The sequence below is a fragment of the Panthera tigris genome, chromosome B2 (genome assembly GCF_018350195.1).
Source record: "Panthera tigris isolate Pti1 chromosome B2, P.tigris_Pti1_mat1.1, whole genome shotgun sequence".
NCBI lineage: Eukaryota > Metazoa > Chordata > Mammalia > Carnivora > Felidae > Panthera > Panthera tigris.
Window position 1 is genome coordinate 147,175,150 of NC_056664.1, and position 23,231 is coordinate 147,198,380.

A 23,231-nucleotide genomic window follows, 5' to 3' on the forward strand; every position below is an offset into this window, starting at 1 on the left:
CTTCCTCATCCTCATGGCCCATCCCTAATTTACCTTCCACAGCCCAGAGGCTGTGGGGCTTTGGTGGAAAGGCCGCACCTGTAATTCATTCTTTACTTTCCGACATATAATCAGGCGGTGGCTCTTTCAAAATCTCACCTCTGACATCTGTAAATTCAAAGCCGCCCGCTTTTCCCACACTGAGAAGTCACATTTCTGACCTCTGTATTCCCTTTCATTTCGTTTTACAAATAAGCCCATCTTTCCAGAATTCACCTTTCTTGTCGTGTGCGATCACAACCATCCCGCGTTGGCCCAAACAAGTTACACGGCCCTCAGGCAAGGAGGGCTGCAAGATGCTGGGGACACAGGTATTCGGTGAGCTTTTTGCCAGATCACATCCCCCACCGTTCATGTCAACTCACACCTGCTCCAGCAGTGGGTAAGAATGTGCCCACCGGTGTCCTTGTACGCGTTTAGTTTATCAGGCTTTCCTTTTTGTTGCTGCTTTTCTTTTCACACGTCTGCCCCACAAACTGTCAACTCCCTAAGGATTGAGGCCACGGCTTCCTTTCCACACTTCCAACAACTAGCCAACTGTCCGAAATAGTCCCGTAATGTTGATCTGATGCATGTCGCTTGAATACATGAATGAATGCTAGGATAACTTATATTGCTTTCTTTTCTTTTTTTACTTCTATTGCTTTTCAGTGAAAAGTTTACCAATCCAAAGGATACACACGACAAAGTGCCTGCTATCAGAGTTTGATCCCAGCTCTATTTTTTACCGTGTAGTTTAAGCAGATCAATTCACCACTTCCCATTTTCACTCTCTCCCCGGTATAATGGGAAATATAGTGCCTACTTAATAAGATTCCAGTGAGCATATATAATCAATAGAAGGCAACTTGAACATAGGGAATTCAAAAACATTAGTAAAGTCCAATTTATTTCTGTATATGATAAACATCTGCTGTTTCGGCTGCCACCTTTTCGTCTCTAAAAGCAGAGTGAATCTCGCCCCAGGAAGAGCTAATGGATTTAAACCCGTGGCAAGAACACCACCTGACATTGACCTCCTGGCCCACAGCAAGCAGACCCTGCTCATCTTGTTTCTCTCTCTCCCTGACCTCAAACTCTACTCTTCCAGGTTGGGATCAAATCCCTCATGTAACTCGACCCTTACGCTGATTTTCACAACAGCCCTGTATACGGTTGCCCAAAGAAATTGGGACTGGTACTGGGGCGCCTGGGCAGCTCAGTCGATTGAGCATCTGACTTCGGCTCAGGTCATGATCTCACAGTTCATGGGTTCGAGCCCCGCGTCGGGCTCTTTGCTGACAGCTCGGAGCCTGGAACCTGCTTCGGGTTCTGTGTCTCCCTCTCTCTCTGCCCCTCCCCTGCTCGCGCTCTGTCTCTCAAAAAAACACACAAATAAACATTAAAAAAATGCTTTTCAAGAAACTGGACTTGTATTAACTCTAAGCGCTCAGGCCACATTATAGGCAAAGTGGGGTCAAAAAAATCAAGTCACAACGTTGTCATGAAGATCACAATCAGTTGAGACGTGTGTGGTGCAAAGCCAGGCCAGGCTGGAATGTTTCAGAGCACTGCAACACTTACAATCAGTAAAGATGATTTAATTGAGTGAGTATTAACTACATGATTACTACATTTTATCAAATGTATGTATATAAACTTGCACTGGCAAACAAGAAACATATTTGATCAAGCATAAGAGACTCTTAAAAACTGAGAACAAACTGAGGGTCGATGGGGGATGGGAGGGAGGGGAGGGTGGGGGATGGGTATTGAGGAGGGCACATTTTGGGATGAGCACTGGGTGTTGTATGGAAACCAATTTGACAATAAATTTCATATATTGAAAAAAAAAGAAAAAGAAAAAATATGAATCAAAGATTTAAATAAATAATAATAAGACAAAAAAAAAGAAACATATTTGATCTGTATTGTGGCAGGGATGAATTTCTTATTTCTATCAAATAAGCAAAACGTAGTTTTCCTTGGAGAAAACTATTAAATGAAAGCAGAAAATACCCTAACAACTACTATTGTTATGAATATGCACACAAAGTAAAGCTAATCACATGCACACATGTATTTATTCCAGTATCTTGATGCATATAGTGCATTAACTTTATTAGAAATTAAAACTGAAAAAAACTGACAAAATGAGATGTATTTTCATTACTTTATACATCTGCAGACATTCACGTTATGTACATGATGGCTGTGAATTTTCATGGGTCATTTTTCCAGTCCCTTGAGGGTTGTTGTCTGTTTCCTTTAAGTTTACAAATTCTGTAATGAAATCCCAAAGGTTCCTTAAACACAACAAATGAATACGATAGATGAGAAAGAAAGTACCTTAAGCATAAAAGGAAATTTTTAAATAAACATCTGTTTCAGCACATATTTACTCAAAAACACATGGCGAGACTTTGTAATCTTCCACTTTGATTTTAAAGGATTTTTTGTAGCATTTTGGCCTTGAGTGTAGCAAAGATTCTCCCTAACTAGGGGGACAACCCCCTGCAGCATTTTCCAGACTACACACAGTGTGGTTGCAGAAGCAGAATTTACCTTGAAGATAGTGATGTTTAAACTTTAGGTCCATTCACTCTCGTGGCCAGAACTATGGAAGGAGCCTCCCCAATTTGGTATTTTTAATTCCGTCTTCTTTTCCATTGAGGACACCCAATATGATCTAAGACCCGACAAAACCTGGATCCACCCGTACGGTTCACTCAGCAACCACTCCAACACCTTTCTCTGGTGACTTTCTCTACGATGTAAACTGGAAAGTAGGGTGTTCTGTTTCATAGAGTCCTTTGCAGCTAAAGATGGCCTGGGGACACAGTGCTGGGCCATGAGATATGTGTGGATCCCTGGGAAGGGCCTTCCCCTCTAAATAAAACAGAAAAGCCTCATGATGAGAAGCTCTTTGGCTTTTGTCCTTTTCTTCCCCCTTTGTTCCTCCGTGGGAAAGAGATTCATGCCTCTCGACAGGCATATTTAAAAAAATTTTTTTTTAATTTTTTTAACGTTTATTGATTTTTGAGACAGAGAGAGACAGAGCATGAACGGGGCAGGGTCAGAGAGAGGGAGACACAGAATCTGAAACAGGCTCCAGGCTCTGAGCTGTCAGCACAGAGCCCGACGCGGGGCTCGAACTCACAGACCGCGAGATTGTGACCTGAGCCGAAGTCGGCCGCTTAACCGACTGAGCCACCCAGGCGCCCCCTTTAAAAAAAAAATTTTTTTTTAATGTTTATTCATTTTTGAAAGAGAGAGCATCAGTGGGGGAGGGACAGGGGGAGGGACAGAGAGAGAGGGAGACACAGAATCCGAAACAGGCTCCAGGCTCTGAGCTGTCAGCACAGAGCCCCACGCGGGACTCGAACTCACAGACCGCGAGATCATGATCTGAGCCGAAGTCAGATGCTTAACCGACAGAGCCACCCAGGTTCCCATGAAGACAGCCACATTGAGGAGGAAAATGATACTTAAGGGGAACAGAGAAGGAAGAGCGAAAGACACCAGTTCCCAATATTATCATTGAACCTAGGTCCCCTAAAAATAAACGTCTTTTTACTGTTTTTACAAATTAGTCTTTTCCATGCTTAAACTAGTAGTTTTCTGTTGCTCTCGGCCTTACCAAATCCTGAGATTTGAACTATAGGACCAACTGCAAGAAAATTAACCATAAAAGGCTAACCATGTAAAACAGATCATATAAATCAGCCATTTCATTTTTAAATTAAAAGTTGTCAGAGCAACACCTATATAGGCTTCTTCAAAAATTTAATATCTCTAGGGGGCCTGGGTGAGCATCCAACGGTTGAGCATCCAACTTCGGCTCAGGTGATGATCTTGCAGTTTGTGAGTTCGAGCCCCACATTGGGCTCTGTGCTGACAGCTCAGAGCCTGGAGGCCGCTTCAGATTCTGTGTCTCCCCCTCTCTCTGCCCCTCCCCCGCTCATGCTCTGTCTCTGTCTCTCAATAATAAATAAATGTCTAAAAAAATTTTTTTAATTTAATATCTCTAAAAGCTATATAATTTGAGAAAAGAAAGCCACCCCTAGTCACACGTCTCCCCACTTTCCCGATCCTTGCCCATGAGAATTTAGTCTCAATTCTTCACTTCTTTCCAAATAATTTATTTCTATATTGCTAAACAACATATACTGACTGAGATTTAAATCTTGGGCTAAGCATTCTTTTATACGTGTGTGTGTGTGTGTGTGTGTGTATATATATATATACATTTTTTAATGTTTATTTATTTTTGAAGGAGAGAGAGACAGAGTATGATTGGTGGGGGGTGGGCAGAGAGAGAGGGAGACACAGAATCCAAAGCAGGCTCCGGGCTCCAAGCTGTCAGCACAGAGCCCGACGTGGGGCTCGAACCCACGAACCATGAGATCGTGACCTGAGCCGAAGTCGAACGCTTAACCAACGGAGTTGGGCTAAGCATTCTTAAGCACAGGATGAAACGTGTCTATTTAACACTCACGAATATAAACATTTCCAAAGTACTGTTTAGTCTAATCTCGGTTCGAATGGATGGTTTTGAGAGTAGCATGAGATTGTCCCGCTTCTCCTATCATGACATCAATACTTACTGCTGCTCCCGCTCACTTGTCTCATGCTTCTCTAGGTTCTGCTTCACATTGTTTTCAACAATCTACCAAGAATAAAAAATCATTGTTTCCGTATAATGGCATGGTATTGCTCATACATATCAACAAGAACATTGAACCAAAATGGAATACAATTCCTGGAATCAGGCATAACGTACTCATGTATGCCATATATAATACAGAGGAATATATATATATATCCTAGAAGTAGAACTATAATCAGTTAAGCAGCAGATTCTTAGTATGAATTTTGGAGGGCTGTCCTGACAGTCATTAGAGGAGCCAGTTCACTACACTCCTTGTCACCATGTAAACTCATTACAGTTCATTGTTAGGTGTGGAAGGGTTAGAGGAACGGTCAGTTCTGATTGGTATATCCAACTATTTAAAAAGGTTGTTTATTTTTTTCACTAATACATTAGGTTACACCTGTCCGGTTTTAAGCTACTGTCTACATACTGAGATATTCCTAGCATTACAGAAATTATCGTTGAGAAAGATAATGCATATATTCTTATTTTGTATAAGACACAATACAAGAAGCACACAGCACTAAAGGAAATATTTCTATTGGAAAACACTGATTCACATAAACTTACATGTATTTTCTTCTTTAAAATTCGATTTGCTGTTTCTAATTTTATAGCTTCAGTCTGAAGGAGAAATGGTTTTAAAAGTAAGATACTTGGTTAAGAATATATGTTAAATACTTTTCCCCACTTATGGAACAAAAATATGTAAATGATGTTATTCTAAGTTCAAAAGTAGCCAATAGCACATCGTTTAAAAACATGAATAAACAAAGCATGACTGGAAGGACAGGTAGTAAGACAGATCCTAACCCTCTAGATCAAAAACAAGAGGACATAAGGGTTGATATTACAAAAACCTAGAGAATTTTAGGGAAATTCTAGAGCAGTTCCTCAATTTTCATAACTAATCACAGAATCTGTTAAAGTGGCTTGATACAATATAAAAATACAAATATCAATAAGTCACATATATACCAGCAATAACTGATTACAAACTGTAATGTAAAATGTTTTTAAAGTTTCCATTAACAATAGTAACAGATGCCATAAAGTCCCGAGAGCAAACATAAAAAATTAAGAGCCAATGCATAAAAATAAATTAAATAAATGTAAAATGACCCTTGATGGGAGTGTGAATATTGTAAAGCTGTAATTTCTTCCCGAATGAATCTATAGGTTCGCTGTAAACACAACCAAAATACTGAGAGTATTATTACTGAAACTTGAAAAATATTTAATACTGTGAATGAGAATATCCAAGATAATTGTGAGCAAAATAATGATGGGCAGAGGGTGTAAACATTTGCTCTTTCAGATTAGCAGTTACATCAGTGAACCTAGATAGTATACAATTAAAAACCTAAATTGAGCTTTCATCCCAATTCTACTGCTTTCTCACTGTGACCTCAATCAAGTTACTGAGTGTATCTGTGCTGTGGTTTCCTTATCTGAAAAAGACAGTTGATAATGGCTTAGGGTTGTTGGAAATTATACGAAATAGTATTTTTTAAATGTTCACAGTAGTATCTGGCACACTGTAAATCCCTGATGCATTTAGTTGTTTTTTATTTTGGTTAGAAATGACATATTTCAGGGGCGCCTGGGTGGCTCAGTCGGTTAAGTGTCTGACTTCGGCTCAGGTCACGATCTCGCGGTTCGTGAGTTCGAGCCCCGCATAGGGCTCTGTGTTGACAGCTCGGAGCCTGGAGCCTGCTTGGGTTCTGTGTCTCCTTCTCTCTGCCCCCCCCCCCACTTGCAGTCTGCCTCTCTCTGTCTCTCAAAAATAAATAAATGTAAAAAAAAAGTTTTTTTTAAAATAAATGACATATATCAAATCCAAAACTAGAAATGAATTATTTCATAAGATAGTAAAAGCAATTCTACTGTAGCTTCTAGCATTTGATTTAAGGAGCAAAATATAAATAAATAGCTAAAGTAATATAAATTAGTGATATGGAACCCTTATACAGACTTTTCTATTTCCTAGATTCAATCCACTTCAAGAGGTTTTAATCATGAAGGAAAAATTTACATAATTTTACATTACATTTATGATGTATCTTGTGATACATTTACATTATTACATGATTTAAAGCTATAACATATTTAAAGTTATATTATATAATTATATATACATTGCATAATATATAATACAATTTAATATAATATATTTAAAGTTATAATATATTTAAAACTATAACATATTATTTTCAATGTTTAAAAATTCGACTGTAAATTAGTGTTCATTCTCAGGACATTATGTCATTTAAAAAAGAATAGACTGTAGGGGTACCTGAGTGGCTTAGTTGGTTAAGCCTCAACTTCGGTTAGGTCGTGATCTCATGTTCGTGGATTCGAACCCCGGGTCGGGCTCTGTGCTGACAGCTCAGAGCCTGGAGCCTGCTTTGGATTCTGTGTGTGTGTGTCTCTCTCTCTCTCTGCCCCTCCCCCCTCTCAAAACAAAGAAACATAAAAAAAAAAGGACTATAAACAAAATCACAGAAAGAAATCTGAACATACTATTTTAAAAGAAAGAGAGAGAGATGTCAAAATAAGTTTAAACCACTACTAACTTCCTATACACTTTATAATTCTGCTTTTTAAAAAAATTTTAATGTTTATTTTTGAGAGAGAGAGAGAGAGAAAGAACATGAGTGGGAGAGGGGCAGAGAGAGAGGGAGACACAGAATCTGAAGCAGCTCCAGGCTCTGAGCTGTCAGCACAGAGCCTGACGCGGGGCTTGAACTCATGAACCGCAAGATTGTGACCTGAGCCGAAGTCGGACATTCAACTGACTGAGCCACCCGGGCGTCCCTTTATAATTCTGCTTTTTAAAAAAAGATTGAAAAAATAGTGCTGGAAAAATCTATGTAATTATATAACCATGAGACAAAGAATAATCATATATCATTTATAAACTCTATAACAAAGTGATGACATTGAGTCAGATATTGCACAAATTAATTAGGTTACGACACACAAAAAGTAGAGTACCATAACATTTCAAAACACAGACTACAATTTACATTATATTGTTCATCATTGGTTCGTCAAAATGGTTAGTAATAACTGTTAAAGACTACTTCTAGTATAGTAGACTTCCTTTTCCATGGCAGTAGCGAATTTCTATCTTCTAGCATAATTGTTCAACTCACTGAAAATCTAACTACGAAGTTTCAATGTGACACAGTGAAAACTGTTAGGGCTTTGGAACCCCCAAAGTATTAAGCTCGAACCCCAGCTTTGCCGCCTCTAACCTGTGTCATGTGGGGCAGGTAGTTCTGAACCCCTCTGAGCTTCAGCTCAAGCTACTTAGTACATATCAGATGACAATTGTCATCACCTTCATGACAAACATCATCACCTTCATGACAAACATCTTCTATACAAATTGTTAAGAGACATCAACTGACCTGAAAGAGATCCACTTTGCACCTTACCAGAACTCTACATAATGTTTATCACCTTTATTTTTGTTGTTTAGCTAGATCTCTTCATTATTCTAACCATTTGCCACAAATGTTTTGCAATTAAAATATATTTGGACCCAACTGTCCATTATTTTTCACCCAATGGCCAAATGAAATTGCTTCAGGCGTTTGCCAACCTCTTCAGGCAAAAGAACAATGTAGACATTCAAATGAATAAACTACATACCTCTATGCTTTTAATCCTATTTTCAGTGATATGTGAAATTCCAGTATGAATCAGAGTCGTTTTAATTTCTCTTTCAAGAGCATGAATTTCATCCCATTTACTGAGTATTTCACACCTCTTCTTTTCAACCTTCTCAATAAGGGTAAGGTGATCTTCATCCATTACATTTTTCTTAGATGATTCTGAAAATATTTTTAAAAGCAAAGTATTACTGTGTTTAATATGTCATCTCTTATGAATAGTATTATGCATTATTAACACTATGGTGTATGTTATATACTGCCATATATAATGTGTATATATATGTGTGTGTATAATATATATATAAAATATATAATGTATATATATATAATATATATATAATGTGTGTATATATAATGTGTATAATGTGTATATATATGTGTATATAATATATATGTTATATATATATTATATATAATGTGTATATATATAATGTGTATAATGTGTGTATAATATATATATATTATATATACATAATGTGTGTATATATAATGTGTATGTGTATATATGTGTGTATAATATATATATTATATATTATATATAACATGTATATATATGTATTATATATATTATATATATGACATATATATAATGTGTGTATATATAATGTGTATATATGTGTATAATGTGTATATATGTGTATACATGTTATATATATGTTATATATAATATGTATATATATAATGTGTATAATGTGTGTATAATATATATATTATATATACATAATGTGTGTATATATAATTTGTATGTGTATATATATGTACACATATATATACACACATATATATACATATATACGTATACGTATATGAATACATATATATTATATATATAATGTGTGTATATATATGTGTATATTATATATATTATATATATTACATATATATAACGTGTGTATATAATGTGTATAATGTGTATATTTGTGTATAATATATATACTATATATATAAAGTGTATATATATATTGTGTATAATGTGTATAGTGTGTGTATATATATGTAATGCTAAAATATAATAATGTAAGTCAAGGTTCAAGCACATCAATAAAAATGATCTGATCCGAGAATGGGGACATGCCTCTTCTAATTCATTTATATTATCAAAAAGTATCTACTGAGTGCCCAATCTGAGCACCTAACACAGTGTGGGGAAGGTATGAGGACAACTCTGCAGAATCACGGCAAAATCGATAACCAAATGATGAACAGGCGTTAGAGAGGCGGAAGGGGCCGGGGAGACGGAGAGGGGGCGGAAGGGCAGATTTCAGCACATTTCAGTAAAAAGAAAGGTATGCAGTACTGTGGGGACTTTGAGGGCCAGGTGAGTGGCATCGGTAAATAACACTAGGAAGGAAGCAGGGGGAATACCCGAAAAGGCCTTATAATCTATGTTGGGACATCAGCCGAAGCTGTGGAAGGCTTTTAGGCCGGGATAAACACAACCACACAACGGTCACTGTCTACAGTACCAAAAGTGGAAGGGAAAGAGCAAGGCTGGAACAGGAAAACCAGTCAGAAAGCCACTGCCATCATTCAAACAAGATCAGATCAGGATGGTGCCTGTCGCCTAGAGAAGTGGAGAGATACAAAATGATTTAAGGCACTGGAAACAAGGAGGGCTCACTGGATCTGAATGCAGAGGAAGAGGTAGATATCCAAGTAACCCCTAGGTTTCAGCTCTGCCACAGCTAGGGACAGATGCGGTGCGAAGTAAGTGAGTTCAGGGCAGCAGAGAGGTAAGATTCCATGTTGGCCATTAACTCCAAGCTCTGCTGAGGTGGTTGATGGGGTGAGGAGGGAAAGATTTCTGCCACAGGTTTCCTGACTTGACCTCCATGTGTTTGGTGGTGTCATTCATTGAAACAGAGAGTTTAGTCTTGATGGTGTTGGGTTGAGGCACGTATGGGATACTCAAGTGGACACGTCCAGAGGGAAGTTGGATATACAAATCTGAAGCCAAAGAAGAGATCTGGGCTGGAAAGAGTTGGAATCAAAGATGTGTGTGTTGAACCAAAGACATGCCAAGGCTCCAACAGACATCAATATCTAAGGATTCAGAAAGGAGGTGGAGACATTGACAGTAACTCACTTGATTATACAGTACTTGAGTTACTAGAATGTAACTCATTAGAGGTAACTCACTAGAGCGGGAAGACAATTTTTTGAGAAAGAATGACTACCCCTTTCTGATAGAAAAAAAAAAAAAAGGTAAGTCGAAAGAGTGATAATGCTTACCTGTACAAAATGAACAAGATGGAAACCACTGTCATCATTCAAACTTGCCAGATTTGGAAGAAGGGAAAACTCTGAAGGTGAGTTCTGAAATCTGGGGAATTAGCTAAACAGATGCATGAGGAACTAACCACGCGGGTAGAAACAGCCATAGTTAAGCTTCTACCCACGAAGTCTGATCCCCACCTTAACCTAAGCTGAGCGTTTTAACCTGCAACAATTGACTGAGGGCACAGAAGTCAAAAGGGATGTGAAGTCACTAAAATGACCCAACTGTTACCCCTTTTCTACCTAAGGAGGAAGACTGAGGCACCAACATGGGGAAATTCCACAGGAAATGTATGGTTGGAGGAGAGGCTCCTGAATGAGAAAGCTTTGGGAAAAAAAGAAAAGGCTGAACACAAGCCACCAGATTTCTTCAGTAGCACTGGAAAAGTGTCAGAAACAGCTAGAATCAAATATTAAGAAAAGTTGACTTCAGTGCTAGAAATTAGTAACATCCTCTTGTTTATTTTTTTATATCTTTCATTTTATCCTGTTAGCAATTAACAATAAAGCCCTTAGATTTAAAAGAAACATGGGACAAACACCATATGATTCCACTCTTAAATGGAATCTTAAGAAGAAGGAGAAGGAGAAGAAGAAACACACAAAAAGCAGAATCAGACCTATAACTACAGAGAACAAACTGATGGTGGGCAGAGGGAAGGGGATGGAGGGATGGATAAAGGGGGTGAAGGGGAGAGGGAGGCATAGGGCTCCAGTTACGGAATGAGTAAGTCATGGGAACGAAAGCAGAGCATAAGGAATGTAGTCAATGATACTATAACAGCAATTTACTGGGGCTCATGGTAGCCGTGCTCGCGGTGAGCGCAGAGCATATGCATAAACTTGTCAAATCACCAAGTTGTGCACCTGAAACTAATGTAAACATTGTGTGTCAATGCTACTCAAATTAAAATTAAGAAAAAAGGAAAATGGTGGGCTTGGGTTAGGAGACAGCAAGGAAACGGAAAATGGTGAGCTGGAGTTCCATCCATGACCCGTGTGTGAGAGGATCCCAAGAATAGGCAACGTGGATGCAGGAGAAGGGTGGACCCCACCACGCTCCGAGCCCTGAGAAGGAGTCAGAAGACAAGCGCTGAGCCAGCCCCACAAGAGACCCTCGGAGGATGGCCAGCTGGTAAATCACACGGGTGTTGCTCACAGGAAGAAAGAACTGGCAGGAGGAAGCAAGAGACTCCAGCAAGAACCTCTGAGGCCAAGGTCTTCTAAGAACTTAAAACAGGTCATATCTGTGAGTATATCCTAAAAGCTGCTGGCGGGGGTGGGGGGGGGGGTGGTTTAAAAGCTTAACCAACTGAGCCACCCAGGCGCCCCTCATTTGGTCAGTTTCTCGGGCTCTAGTCCAAATGTCTCGGTCAAAACTTGACGGAATTCTTTCTACAGGAGGTCTTGGCTTAATTCAGTGTTCTACTAAAAACCACAAAGATCTGAGAGAAGAATGAGTTAGTGCACAGGTTGTATCTGGCTCCCGAGAAACACAATTACTTGCCCGACTCTTCCTTAGCTGATTGCAGCAACGTGCGTTCCACGTCTAGTTCACTTCTGAGCCTACAGGTTTGACAATAAAAAGAGAGTAAAATATCAGAACTCCGTTTGCACCGTTCTTCCTTTGTCTATTTTATGCCACAGGTCTTTTTTTTTTTTTTAAAAATTGACAAATACCAAGTGATCTCAGTTTCTATCCAAAAAGGTGATTTTGAACATCGACATAAGGTGAGAGCCTACAGCCGTCAAATTCAATAAACAAAAGGGTACTTTCTTACCAAGATTGCACAAGCCACTAGCTGAAGAAGCTGGAAAATAAATAAATGATCTCCCATAGGGTTTATGGATATTATTTTGTTACTTGAATTTCTACGAAGCAGGGAAGCAAAGAGACCAGCGTTTACACTCTGAGACGAACCAGAGACGAGGGCCAGTGGAAGCACGTCACTGCTGTCGGAAGGCACACCGCATGTCCCCTGTGCATTTCGATTTCCTCCCACAGATACAATTCACAAATCCCAGTACATTTATGCTAAAAGCAAAATGCGAGAAATTTTCGGAGCGCCTAGGTGGCTCAGTCAGTTAAGCGTCCAACTCTCGCTTGTGGCTCAGGTCACAATCTTACAGTCTGTGGGATCAAGCCCCACATTGGGCTCTGTGCTGAGCCTGAAGCCTGCTTGGGATTCTCTGTCTCCCTCTCTCTCTCTATCACTCCCCCTCCCGGACTCTCTCCTTCTCTCTCAAAACAAATAAATAAACTTAAAAAACATTTTAAAAGAAGGAAATGAAAACAGTTGTAATTTCTTTGTATCCTCCCCCTGGTTCCAAAGGAAAAAACAAAACCAAAAACACGAACACAATAATTAAACTAAATCAACTGTATTATCTCTGATTTGGAGGGAAAAAGATGGGGGCGCTAATATGTACAGAAAACCCCTGCGATTTGGTTACCAACATCACTACCACAAATGAGTCGATGCTGCCTGCCTACAAGAGGCCTAATGGTTAAATATTTTCACATATGTTAGCTCACTGCATCAGAAATTAAAAGAAATAGAAAGGTATTATGACCCCCAATGTTAAGAGATTGAAATTAAGTGAATTACTAATAATCTTAACAGTCTTTTCAGCATGTAGATCCAGAGCATTTAGTTTCTAGAAATGTTTAATGTATTACAGTTTCAAGTGTGATGTTCTGTCCCATTGATTTTTCTTCTTCTGAGACTTTAATTATGTCCAATGGATCTTCTTTTCTGTCTTCCACTTCAACCACTTTTTCTCTGACTTTCTTTTCTGATCTCATTTTCATTCTCTTGCTTGTTCTCCCGCTTTTCTCTAACGCTCTTTATTGTAGTGTCACTCAAGACTATTCCTGCTGGGGGGCGCCTGGGTGGCGTAGTCGGTTAAGCGTCCGACTTCAGCCAGGTCACGATCTCGCGGTCCGTGAGTTCGAGCCCCGCGTCAGGCTCTGGGCTGATGGCTCGGAGCCTGGAGCCTGTTTCCGATTCTGTGTCTCCCTCTCTCTCTGCCCCTCCCCCATTCATGCTCTGTCTCTCTCTGTCCCAAAAATAAATAAAAAACGTTGAAAAAAAAAATTTTAAAAAAAAGACTATTCCTGCTGGGAGCATCATAATTTAGTGTGGATCTATGACATAATCTTGACCTTTCCAACTAGCTGTTCCTCAGTGGCCAAACCTTGATTCACATCTTCCTTTTTCTTGCCATTCATTGCTGTGCTTATTGTTTACATTACTGACTCCAGATCGTTTTCATATCCAGAAACGCTCTTCAGGGAATATTTAAGTGAGGAGCGTTGTGGCAGTTTCCTTCTCCGACTTTTTGTTGTCGTCGGCTGGCCGAGATTTTCATCAACTAAATTGCTTGGGCCCCCATTTTCTGTTCTCTCTTGGAGCCATTTGTACAGACAGAGATCACTTGCACCTCTGCACCGTGGCGGGCAGGGCTAGTGGTTCGGGGAGTGTGTGAGGTACGGGTTTCTAAACCCCCCTCCTCTGCTTCTTTTTCTCTTCAATGCACAGCTTTAAAGGACGCCGATCACTTCCTTTTAAACCTGTTCCCACCATATCATCATTTCAGAATTGGCTCTTTGCTTCCACCCGCACTCCAAAGTCCTCTCCTTCTAAGTCAGTGCTCTGAGAGACCGACCAGGAACCTCTGTTATTATCTGTATTATTTAGGGAAGCTGCTCTCTCTCCCTCCCTCCTTCTCTCTCTTCCTCTACCTCTATCTCTCCCTTCTCCCCCTCCCTTTCTTCCCCCACCCCTCTATCCTTGTCTCTCTCTCCCTTTCCCTCTGCCTCCCTCCATTTCTCTCCTCACCCCTCTCTCTTTCTCTCTCTCCCTCCCTTTCAAGCCTCACCCCTCTGCCAGCAGAAGAAGAGATATAATAAAGATTAGAGTAGAAATAAACAATATAGAATAAAAAAAAACCAGTAGAACAGATCAATGAAACTAAGAGGTGGTTTTTTTGAAAAAATAAACAAAATTGATAACCCGCTAGACTTCTCAAAAAGAAGAGATGGGGGATAAATAGATAAAATCATGAATGAAATTGGACTTACCACAACCAACCCTTCCAAAATACAAACAATTATCAGAGAATACTATGAAAAATTCTATGCCAGCAAACTGGACAACCTAGAAGAACTGGACAAACTCCTAGACACCCACACACTGCCAAAACTCAAGTGGGAAGAAATAGAAAATTTGGACAGACCCACAACTAGTGAAGAAATTGAATCAATTATCAAAAATCTCCCAACAAATAAGAGTCCTGGGCCAGATGGCTTCCCAGGGGAATTCTACCAGACGTTTAAAGCAGAGTTAATACCTATCTTTCTCAAGCTGTCCCAAAAAATAGAAATGGAAGGAAAGCTTCTGCACTCATTCTATGAAGCCAGCATTCCCTTGGTTCCCAAACCAGACAGAGACCCCACAAAAAAGGAGAAGTACAGGCCAATTTCCCTGATGAACAGGGATGCAAAAATGCAGCCCCTCCTGGGCTGCAGGGCTGGTACAATATTTGCAAACCATTGTGATACATCACATTAATAAAATAAAAAATAAATAAAATAAAATAAAATAAATAAAATAAATAAATAAAAAGAAAGGATAAGAACCATATGATCCTGTCAATAGATGTAGAAAAAGTATTTGACAAAATACAGCAACTTTTCTTCACAAAAAACCCTCAAGAAAGTTGGGACAGAAGGAACATACTTAAACATCATAAAAGCCATATATGAAAAACCCACAGCTAACATAATCCTCAGTGAAAACTGAGAGCTTTCCCCCTGAGATCAGGAACATGACAGGGATGTCCACTCTCACCACTGTTGTTTAACATAGTGTTGGAAGTCCTAGCCTCAGCAATCATACAACAAAATGAAATAAAAGGCATCAAAACTGGCAAAGACGAAGTCAAACTTTCACTTTTCATAGACGACGTGATACTCTACATGGAAAACCCAAAAGACTCCACAAAAAAGCTGCTAGAACTGATGCGTGAATTCAGCAGAGTCGCAGGGCACAAAACCAATGTACAGAAATCAGTTGGCATTCCTATACACCAATAATGAAGCAAGAGAAAGAGAAATCGAGAAATCTATCCCATTTGCAATTGTACCGAGAACCATAAAATACCTAGGAATAAACCTAACCAAAGAGGTAAAAGATATGTGTGCTGAAAACTATAGAAAACTTATGAAGTAAATTGAAGAAGACACAAATAAATGGAAAAACATTCCATGCTCATGCATTGGAAGAATGGATATTGTTAAAATGTCAATACTACCCAAAGCAATCTACACATTCAATGCAACCCCAATCAAAATTGCACTGGCATTCTTCTCAGAGCTAGAACAAGCAATCCTAAAATTTGTATGGAACCACAAAAGACCCTGAATAGCCAAAGTGATGTTGAAAAAAAAAAAAACCAAAGCGGGAGGCATCACAATCCCAGACTGTAGCCTCTACTACAAAGCTGTAACCATCAAGATTGTATGGTATTCGCACAAAAACAGACACACAGACCAGTGGAATAGAAAAGAGAACCCAGAATGTACCCACAAACATATGGCCAACTAATCTTTGACAAAGCAGGAAAGAGTATCCAATGGAAAAAAGACAGTCTCTTTAGCAAATGGTGCTGGGAGAACTGGACAGCAACACGCAGAAGAATGAAACTAGACCACTTTCTTACACCATTCACAAAAATAAATTCAAAATGGATGAAAGACTTAAATGTGAGACAAGAAACCATCAAAACCCTAAAGGAGAAAATAGGCAACAGCCTCTTTGACCTCAGCCGCAGCAATTTCCTGCTCGACACGTCTCCAAAGGCAAGGGAATTAAAAGCAAAAATGAACTATTGGGACCTCATCAAGATAAAAAGCTTCTGCACTGCAAGGAAACCATCAACAAAACTAAAAGGCAACCGACAGAATGGGAAAAGATATTCGCAAATGACATATCGGATAAAGGGTTACTCTCCAAAATCTATAAAGAACTTACCAAACTCCACACCCAAAAAACAAAACAAATAATCCAGTCAAGAAATGGGCAAAAGACATGAATAGACACTTCTCCAAAGAAGACATACAGATGGCCAACCCACACATGAAAAGATGCTCAACATCACTCATCATCAGGGAAATACAAATCAAAGCCACGACGAGATATCACCTCACACCAGTCAGAGTGGCTAAAATTAACAACTCAGGAAACAACAGATGCTGACGAGGATGTGGAGAAACGGGAACCCTCCTGCACTGTTGGTGGGAATGCAAACTGGTGCAGCCACTCTGGGAAATTGTGTGGAGGTTCCTCAAAAAATTAAAACTAGAACTACCCTACGACCCAGCAACAGTGCTACTAGGAATTTACCTAAGCAATACAGGAGTGCTGACTCATAGGGGCACATATACCCCAATATTTATAGCAGCACTTTCAACAATAGCCAGATTATGGAAAGAGCCCAAATGTCCATCAATGGATGAATGGATAAAGAAGATATGGTTTATATACACAATGGAATACTACTTGGCAATAAGGAAGAACGAAATCCTGCCATGTGCAGCAATGTGGATGGAACTGGAGGGTATTATGCTGAGTGAAATAAGTCAGGCAGAGAAAGACAGCTACCACATGTTTTCACTCATATGTGGAATTTGAGAAACGTAATAGAAGACCATGGGGGAGGGGAAGGGGGGAAAACAATAGTTTCAAACAGAGAGGGAGGGAGGTAAACCATCAAAGACTCTTAAATCCAGAGAACAAACTGAGGGTTGATGGGAGAGTGGGGGAAGGGAAAACGGGTGATGGGCATTGAGGAGGGCACCTGTTGGGATGAGCACTGGGTGTTGTATGGAAGCCATGAACCACGGGAATCTACCCCCAAAACCAAGAGCACACTTTACGCACCGTATGTCAGCCAATTTGACAATAAATTATATTTTTAAAAATTGTATTTTAAATTATATTTAAAAAAGACCTAAGTCAATGGAATGGCCTCCCAGGATCACAGCTTGGAAGGCGCAATGTGGTAAAGGTGATGATACCCTCCCAGGCCATCTACCAATCAATTCAATCCCTACCAAAGTCCCAAAGGCCATTTCAGCAGAAATGAAAAGGACGTATCTTTGATACAAAGTCTGCAAAAGGGGGCGCCTTCGTGGCTCAGTCATTTCAGTGTCCAACTTCTGCTCAGCTCAATATCTCGTGGTTCATGAGTTCAAGCACCACATCCGGTGCATTGCTATCAGCACAGAGCCTGCTTCAGATCCTCTGTCCTCCTCTCTCTGCCCCTCCCACTTGCTCTCTCAAAAACAAATCAACATTGAAAAAAAAAAAAAAACCTCACTCCCCTCTCTCTCCTCCTTCCTCCCACCCCCTTTCTTTTTCTCCCCATCCCTCTGTCCTTCTCTCTCCCTTTCCCTCTCTCTCCCTCCCACTCTCTCTTCACCTCTCTCCTTCTCTCTCTCACTGGTCTTAGAACATGTTATGTTTTCTACCAGTTCCATTGTTCTCCCTTCCCCCACTGCCCTTTCTGTCGCGAAGGTTTGTAGAAAGACCGTGGATAACGATTCACTGCCATTCGATGTGCATTTTTCCATTTTCAGGTATCCTGAAGTCTGGATGCTTTTTGTCTTCTAGTTATACTGAAGGCACCGTTTCATTTTTTGGTTTTTGTTTCCTGTTTTGTTTTCTTGAGTGTGCTGGCTTTGCTTCAGTCTTTTTTTTTTTAACCCTCTACAAAACATACGCCCTATCCAATTGTTATTTCATCTGGAAGACTATACAGAAAGGTCAAAAGATTTTTTTAAGTTAAAAGAAAATAATAAGCCCATTCATGAAAGGTGCCTTGACTTTGCAGCCGGGTCACCTACCAGTAGGTCCCCAGGAGACCACCACGGAAGACGAGATTCCCTCAGAAACCATCCCAAACCACCCTCCCCCATACAAACGCCGGGTTTGGTTGAATTTCCCAGTCACAGATGTGATGGCTGGGGAAAGGGGCCAGATGACAGGCACACTGTTAGCGAAGGCAACACATCTCACCCAGCAACGCAGGAAAAATGTAAAGACACGCTTGTCACGTGGTTTTAATACATTGTACGATAGTATAATCCCAACGTAAATCAAATCAGACTGTCAACCCTCACTTGTCATTATGCTCCAGGGCAGCCTTGGTGGCCGTCACAATCGCCCTCAGCTCCTCCCTGGCCTGGTTGACATCTGCTGTCTTCACGGACCTCTTCTCCAGCCCCTTGGCATTAGCCAGCAGAGTCTAGGAGGACAAGGCCGTAACGGATGAGACACACACAGGAAGGAATATTACAGTGTATTCAAGATATTTTGAGTCAAAACAGAAATTCTAGGTAAAATAGGTAAATAGGAAAATATGGGAGGAGGGATAACTCGTCATGTAAAGATCTGGACAAAATATTGTTTTAAAATTTATGAAGGCTTTATTTTACGAAGACATTTAAAAAGTGGTGGGGTTTCACCGCAGGATGTGGAGACACAAAGATCCCTGCCTCTTTAGGTGATGGGCTGCCACATTTCCAGAAACAGAAAGAAAGAGCTGATGCCCTGTTGGCCAGGGAACTTTTCATGCTGGTGTTTGATTGAAATTAGCGCACATACGTTCATCTGGACTCAACGTGAAAAACCCAAGGAACAGGGTAGGCCGCCAGCCGGACCCTTTGCTTGTTCCTCTCAAACAAAAGCTTACTTTTCTGGGGCGCCTGGGCGGCTCAGCGAGTTAAGCATCTGACTCTTGGTTTTAGCTCAAGTCACGATCTCACAGTTCGTGAGAGGGAGCCCCGCGTCGGGCTCCGTGCCCTGACAGTGCGGATCCAACTTGGGATTCTCTCTCCCCCTCTCTCGGCCGCTTCCCCACTCATGCCGCTCGCTCGCTCTCTCTCAAAATAAATAAACTTTAAAAAAAAGGCTGTCTCTCCCTCTTCCTCTGCTCCTAAGATGAGGTAAGATAAAGTAAAATAAGACAAAATAAAATTAAAATAAAATAATAAAATAATTACAGATGAAAAGAAAAGATGTAAGGAGTAAATCAGAACTGACCTCCCTGTAAGGCTGTGATGTTTTTCAAATACAAGGCAACTGTACTTCCCAATTTATAAGACAGAATTCTTAAACTTTATTGAATTCGAAAAGTCAAAAGTAGTTTTAGTAATGCCACATTCTCTCAGTTTTTGTGAATGAGGGAGTTGATCTCGCAGTCTGTTTTCCTTACTAGAACATCCACAGGTGCGACCTCGGCCTGGAGGGGACACCTGGGGGCTGTCAGCAGTTAGGTGAGGACACCATGCACTTGTACGTGCTGCATTATAGCTGTCACAATACACTTTTTTTTTTAAGTTCATTTATTTCTTTTAAGGGAGAGAGAATCCCAAGCAGTCTCCGTGTGTCAGCACGAACCCCGAGATCATGACCCGAGACGAGACGAAGAGTCGGACGCTTAACCGACTGAGCCACCCAGGGGCCCCCACTGCAACGCGCCCTCCATGCTTTCCCTACGTGCTGTCTGGCAATTCCTGACGTGGCACCATCTATGTTCCCAGACTGTTTCTATGTGGTTACTTCAGTGGTTTGGGAACAGAGATTTGTGTCAGTATATGTCCCGCTCTGATCTCTGCTCCCTACGTCTGTGCCCAGGTCCAAACTCCCCTCTTCTTATAAGGACACCACCTCACCGTAACTTAATTATACTTGCACAGACCCTAGTTCCCAGTAAGGTCACACTCACAGCCCCCCCGGTGGACACGATGTTTTGGAGGACACTACTCAGCCCAGCACAGTTGCCTCATAGGGAAAGATGTATAATCTAGAAGGTCATTGCTAAGCATCAATGAGATAAGGACCACACACACACACACACACACACACACACAAGCTATGGTAGCCAATGTACAATAAAGAACAGCTTAAAGTTGGAAATGCTGCTTTGAGATATTTATGGGGCATTTTCTTAGCTTTATATTGCTGTCATAACAAATACGAACAAAATTACTGGCTTAATACAAACTCCGCATCTCTGTCCCGTGGGGCAGGAGTCTGGTTGGCTCTGCTGGGCGCTGCTGGGGTCTCTCTGGGCAGAACTCTCAGTACCAGCTGGGCTCCCTTCCTTTCTGAAGGCTCTGGGGCAGACTGTCCTCCAGGATCACTCAGGTTGTCGGGCAGGACCCACTTCGTTGTGGTTGTAGGACTTGAGGTCCTGTCCCTGTCGCCTGTCAGCTCCTGGACGCCTCTCCCCAGGGCCCCCCCTGGCCCCCCACCCCCATCCCAGAGCCCCCAGTGGCCATGGAATCCTTCCATCACAGGGAATCTCTCCGACTCCCCTTCTGGCCCCACCCAGGGAAGCAGACGTAAGCCTCAGCTTGTAGGGGTCCGTGGGATTAGATTGGGCCCCCCAGGTAATTCAGGATAGTTTCCCTATCTTTAGGTCTGTAATCTGCCTGCCCCAGACACCTAAGTGTCAACGTCCAATGGGATTATACCTGGACACAGGTATAACCGGGAGCTCCCAGGAAGTATCTGGGTGCCATAGACAGAGCTGGGGATCATCAGTATAAAGGTGAGCAGATATATCATATAACCAGAGAAAGAGGGAGAAAAGGGCCAGTGCTGAGTGAAACAGCCATGGGAGGACAGGGTTACAGGGGGATGAGCCCGAGAGATCCCTGAGAACTGGTGGCCAGAGACATCGGCACAACACAAGCAACGTGTATGCCCCTCCTCCACCCCACCGCTGGCGCTCACTGCGACCAGAAGGTGAAGTCCTTACCCACAAGCCCCTCAGCTGGTCTCCAGCTTTTCTACTATGGAAGCAGATGGGGCCTCTTGGATTCTGAATGTTTTCTCCTGCCCGTGAAATATGAAAGAATGAAGAAACAGGCTCTATTTAGGCACTTGCACGATCATTCGTTACCTTATACTGTGATGCGGTCTGGGACCGCAGGAGTATTGCCATGTAGAGTTCGTATTCATCCTATACCAAAAAAAAAAAAAAAAATCCATTGAAAACGTGTTTAACACTACTATGTAAGTTTCTTTGCATGTATAAATAATATGGAAGTTAAGGATGTCAGTCTAGATCATTTCAAAAATATAAAATGTTCCTTCAGCATATTAACCAATACGCACAATAAAGTGTATAAAATCTCACCAACCTGGAAGCAGGTCTGAATGTTAACTATGGATCACCTCAGAACAGTATCATCAAATACTCTGACACGCACACACAGCACGTGATCTCCTGCCATATGGGTGCTCTGGGGACTTGGGTCCTGCCGACCTGCCAGAGATGGGCTCCCTAGGGATGGGGACATTCTCTGGAGAACAGGCAACTGTATTCCTGCTTTTAAGTATCCTCGTCTTTAGGATTTGGATAAGAGAAAGATGTGTAAGAAACCCCGTTTCAACTCACTTTTGATATGAAGCTCAACGTTCATCATGAAATCACAACAAACTTATAATTCCATAAAAATTTATATAAAATTATGCATAATTATAAATGTTTGTATGTTATATATATACAATTTGTAAAAGTCTATAAATAGTTGGGAAGCTTTAGCAGGAAAGAAAATGGGCTCAGGAGTGAGCTAGCTGGTTGTTTATTCACATGTCCCACTGGTGATTTGCGTGGCCATAAGCACATTACTTTGAGTCTGTGAGTCACTTTCCGTCTCTGTAAAATGGAAGCCATGATACTTGGCAGGAATTCTGTGAGAACAGCAATCCTGTGCGCAGAAGGTCATGTATGGCTCTCAACTGTTATGTGACAAATATACCCTTATTATTACCTTAACTTCTTTCAAGATATCCCCAAATATCAAAGAACTATTGCAAATATCTTCAAAGACTTTTCCATAGACCTGCAGTCTGTTGAACTGTTGGGAGTCACATACACACACGTTTTGGAGCTCCTGGTGGAGAAACAGAACCAGACATTTCAGGGTGTCTTAATTCTCCTTTCCAAAGAGTTTCTCAGGGGGAGGAATGAGAATTTCCATGGGGTTTTCTATCAGCGAGTCCAGCTCATACCAGCCCAGAGCTGGGTCTGGGCAGAGCCAGGCGGCCAACCGAGGAGCCTGAGGAGGTCTGATTGCTTGATTGTCCAAGGCGTGTTTGTCTTTGTTTTCTTCATTCACCCCCTTGCACCCTGTGTTTAAGGACTCACTGCACCCACAGGGTCCTTCTCTTTCCATTAGTCCTCTCAGCCAAAACCCTCATCAGGTTTGGTTACTTCTCAGGCACACTGCTACTTCCTCTCTTCCTGTAGTCTCTCTCTTGCATCACATGCCCGGTCACTGTGCATGACTCACGGCCCCTGGGAGTTCACTAAAGCGCCTCCCATCACACTAATTATCTTCCGCAGACACGAGTGACTCCGGGCAGAATCTACCTCTGTCACCTGACTGTCTACCCCCGCCTCACTCTGCCCTCAGTGCTTTCATAGCAAGTTAGGCAAACCTTTCCTCAGATGCATCTGCTATCCATGAACATTGTATATCACAGCGGCCAGGCAGCGTCTGATGCTCTCCCTATGAAATC

General features: G+C 41.2%; 1 protein-coding gene across 3 annotated transcripts in view; it reads right to left on the minus strand.

The window, feature by feature from the left end:
- Positions 1–2,074: 2,074 nt before the first annotated feature.
- CB2H6orf118 (chromosome B2 C6orf118 homolog) overlaps positions 2,075–23,231 on the minus strand; it is a 28,245-nt gene continuing 7,088 nt past the window's right edge. The window contains exons 3-11 of one of the 3 annotated variants that reach the window (XM_042987504.1): positions 22,481–22,603; positions 21,607–21,666; positions 18,818–18,942; positions 12,140–12,198; positions 8,333–8,514; positions 5,243–5,296; positions 4,626–4,687; positions 2,584–2,907; positions 2,178–2,324 (exon numbers count right to left, since the gene is read on the minus strand). In XM_042987504.1, the coding sequence (XP_042843438.1) occupies positions 2,838–2,907; positions 4,626–4,687; positions 5,243–5,296; positions 8,333–8,514; positions 12,140–12,198; positions 18,818–18,942; positions 21,607–21,666; positions 22,481–22,603 (735 nt within the window). In that variant the 3' untranslated portion in view covers positions 2,178–2,324; positions 2,584–2,837. Of the gene's footprint in view, positions 2,325–2,583; positions 2,908–4,625; positions 4,688–5,242; positions 5,297–8,332; positions 8,515–12,139; positions 12,199–18,817; positions 18,943–21,606; positions 21,667–22,480; positions 22,604–23,231 lie in introns of all 3 variants that reach the window. The other 2 variants (XM_042987505.1, XM_007097271.3) reach the window with 2 other exon arrangements.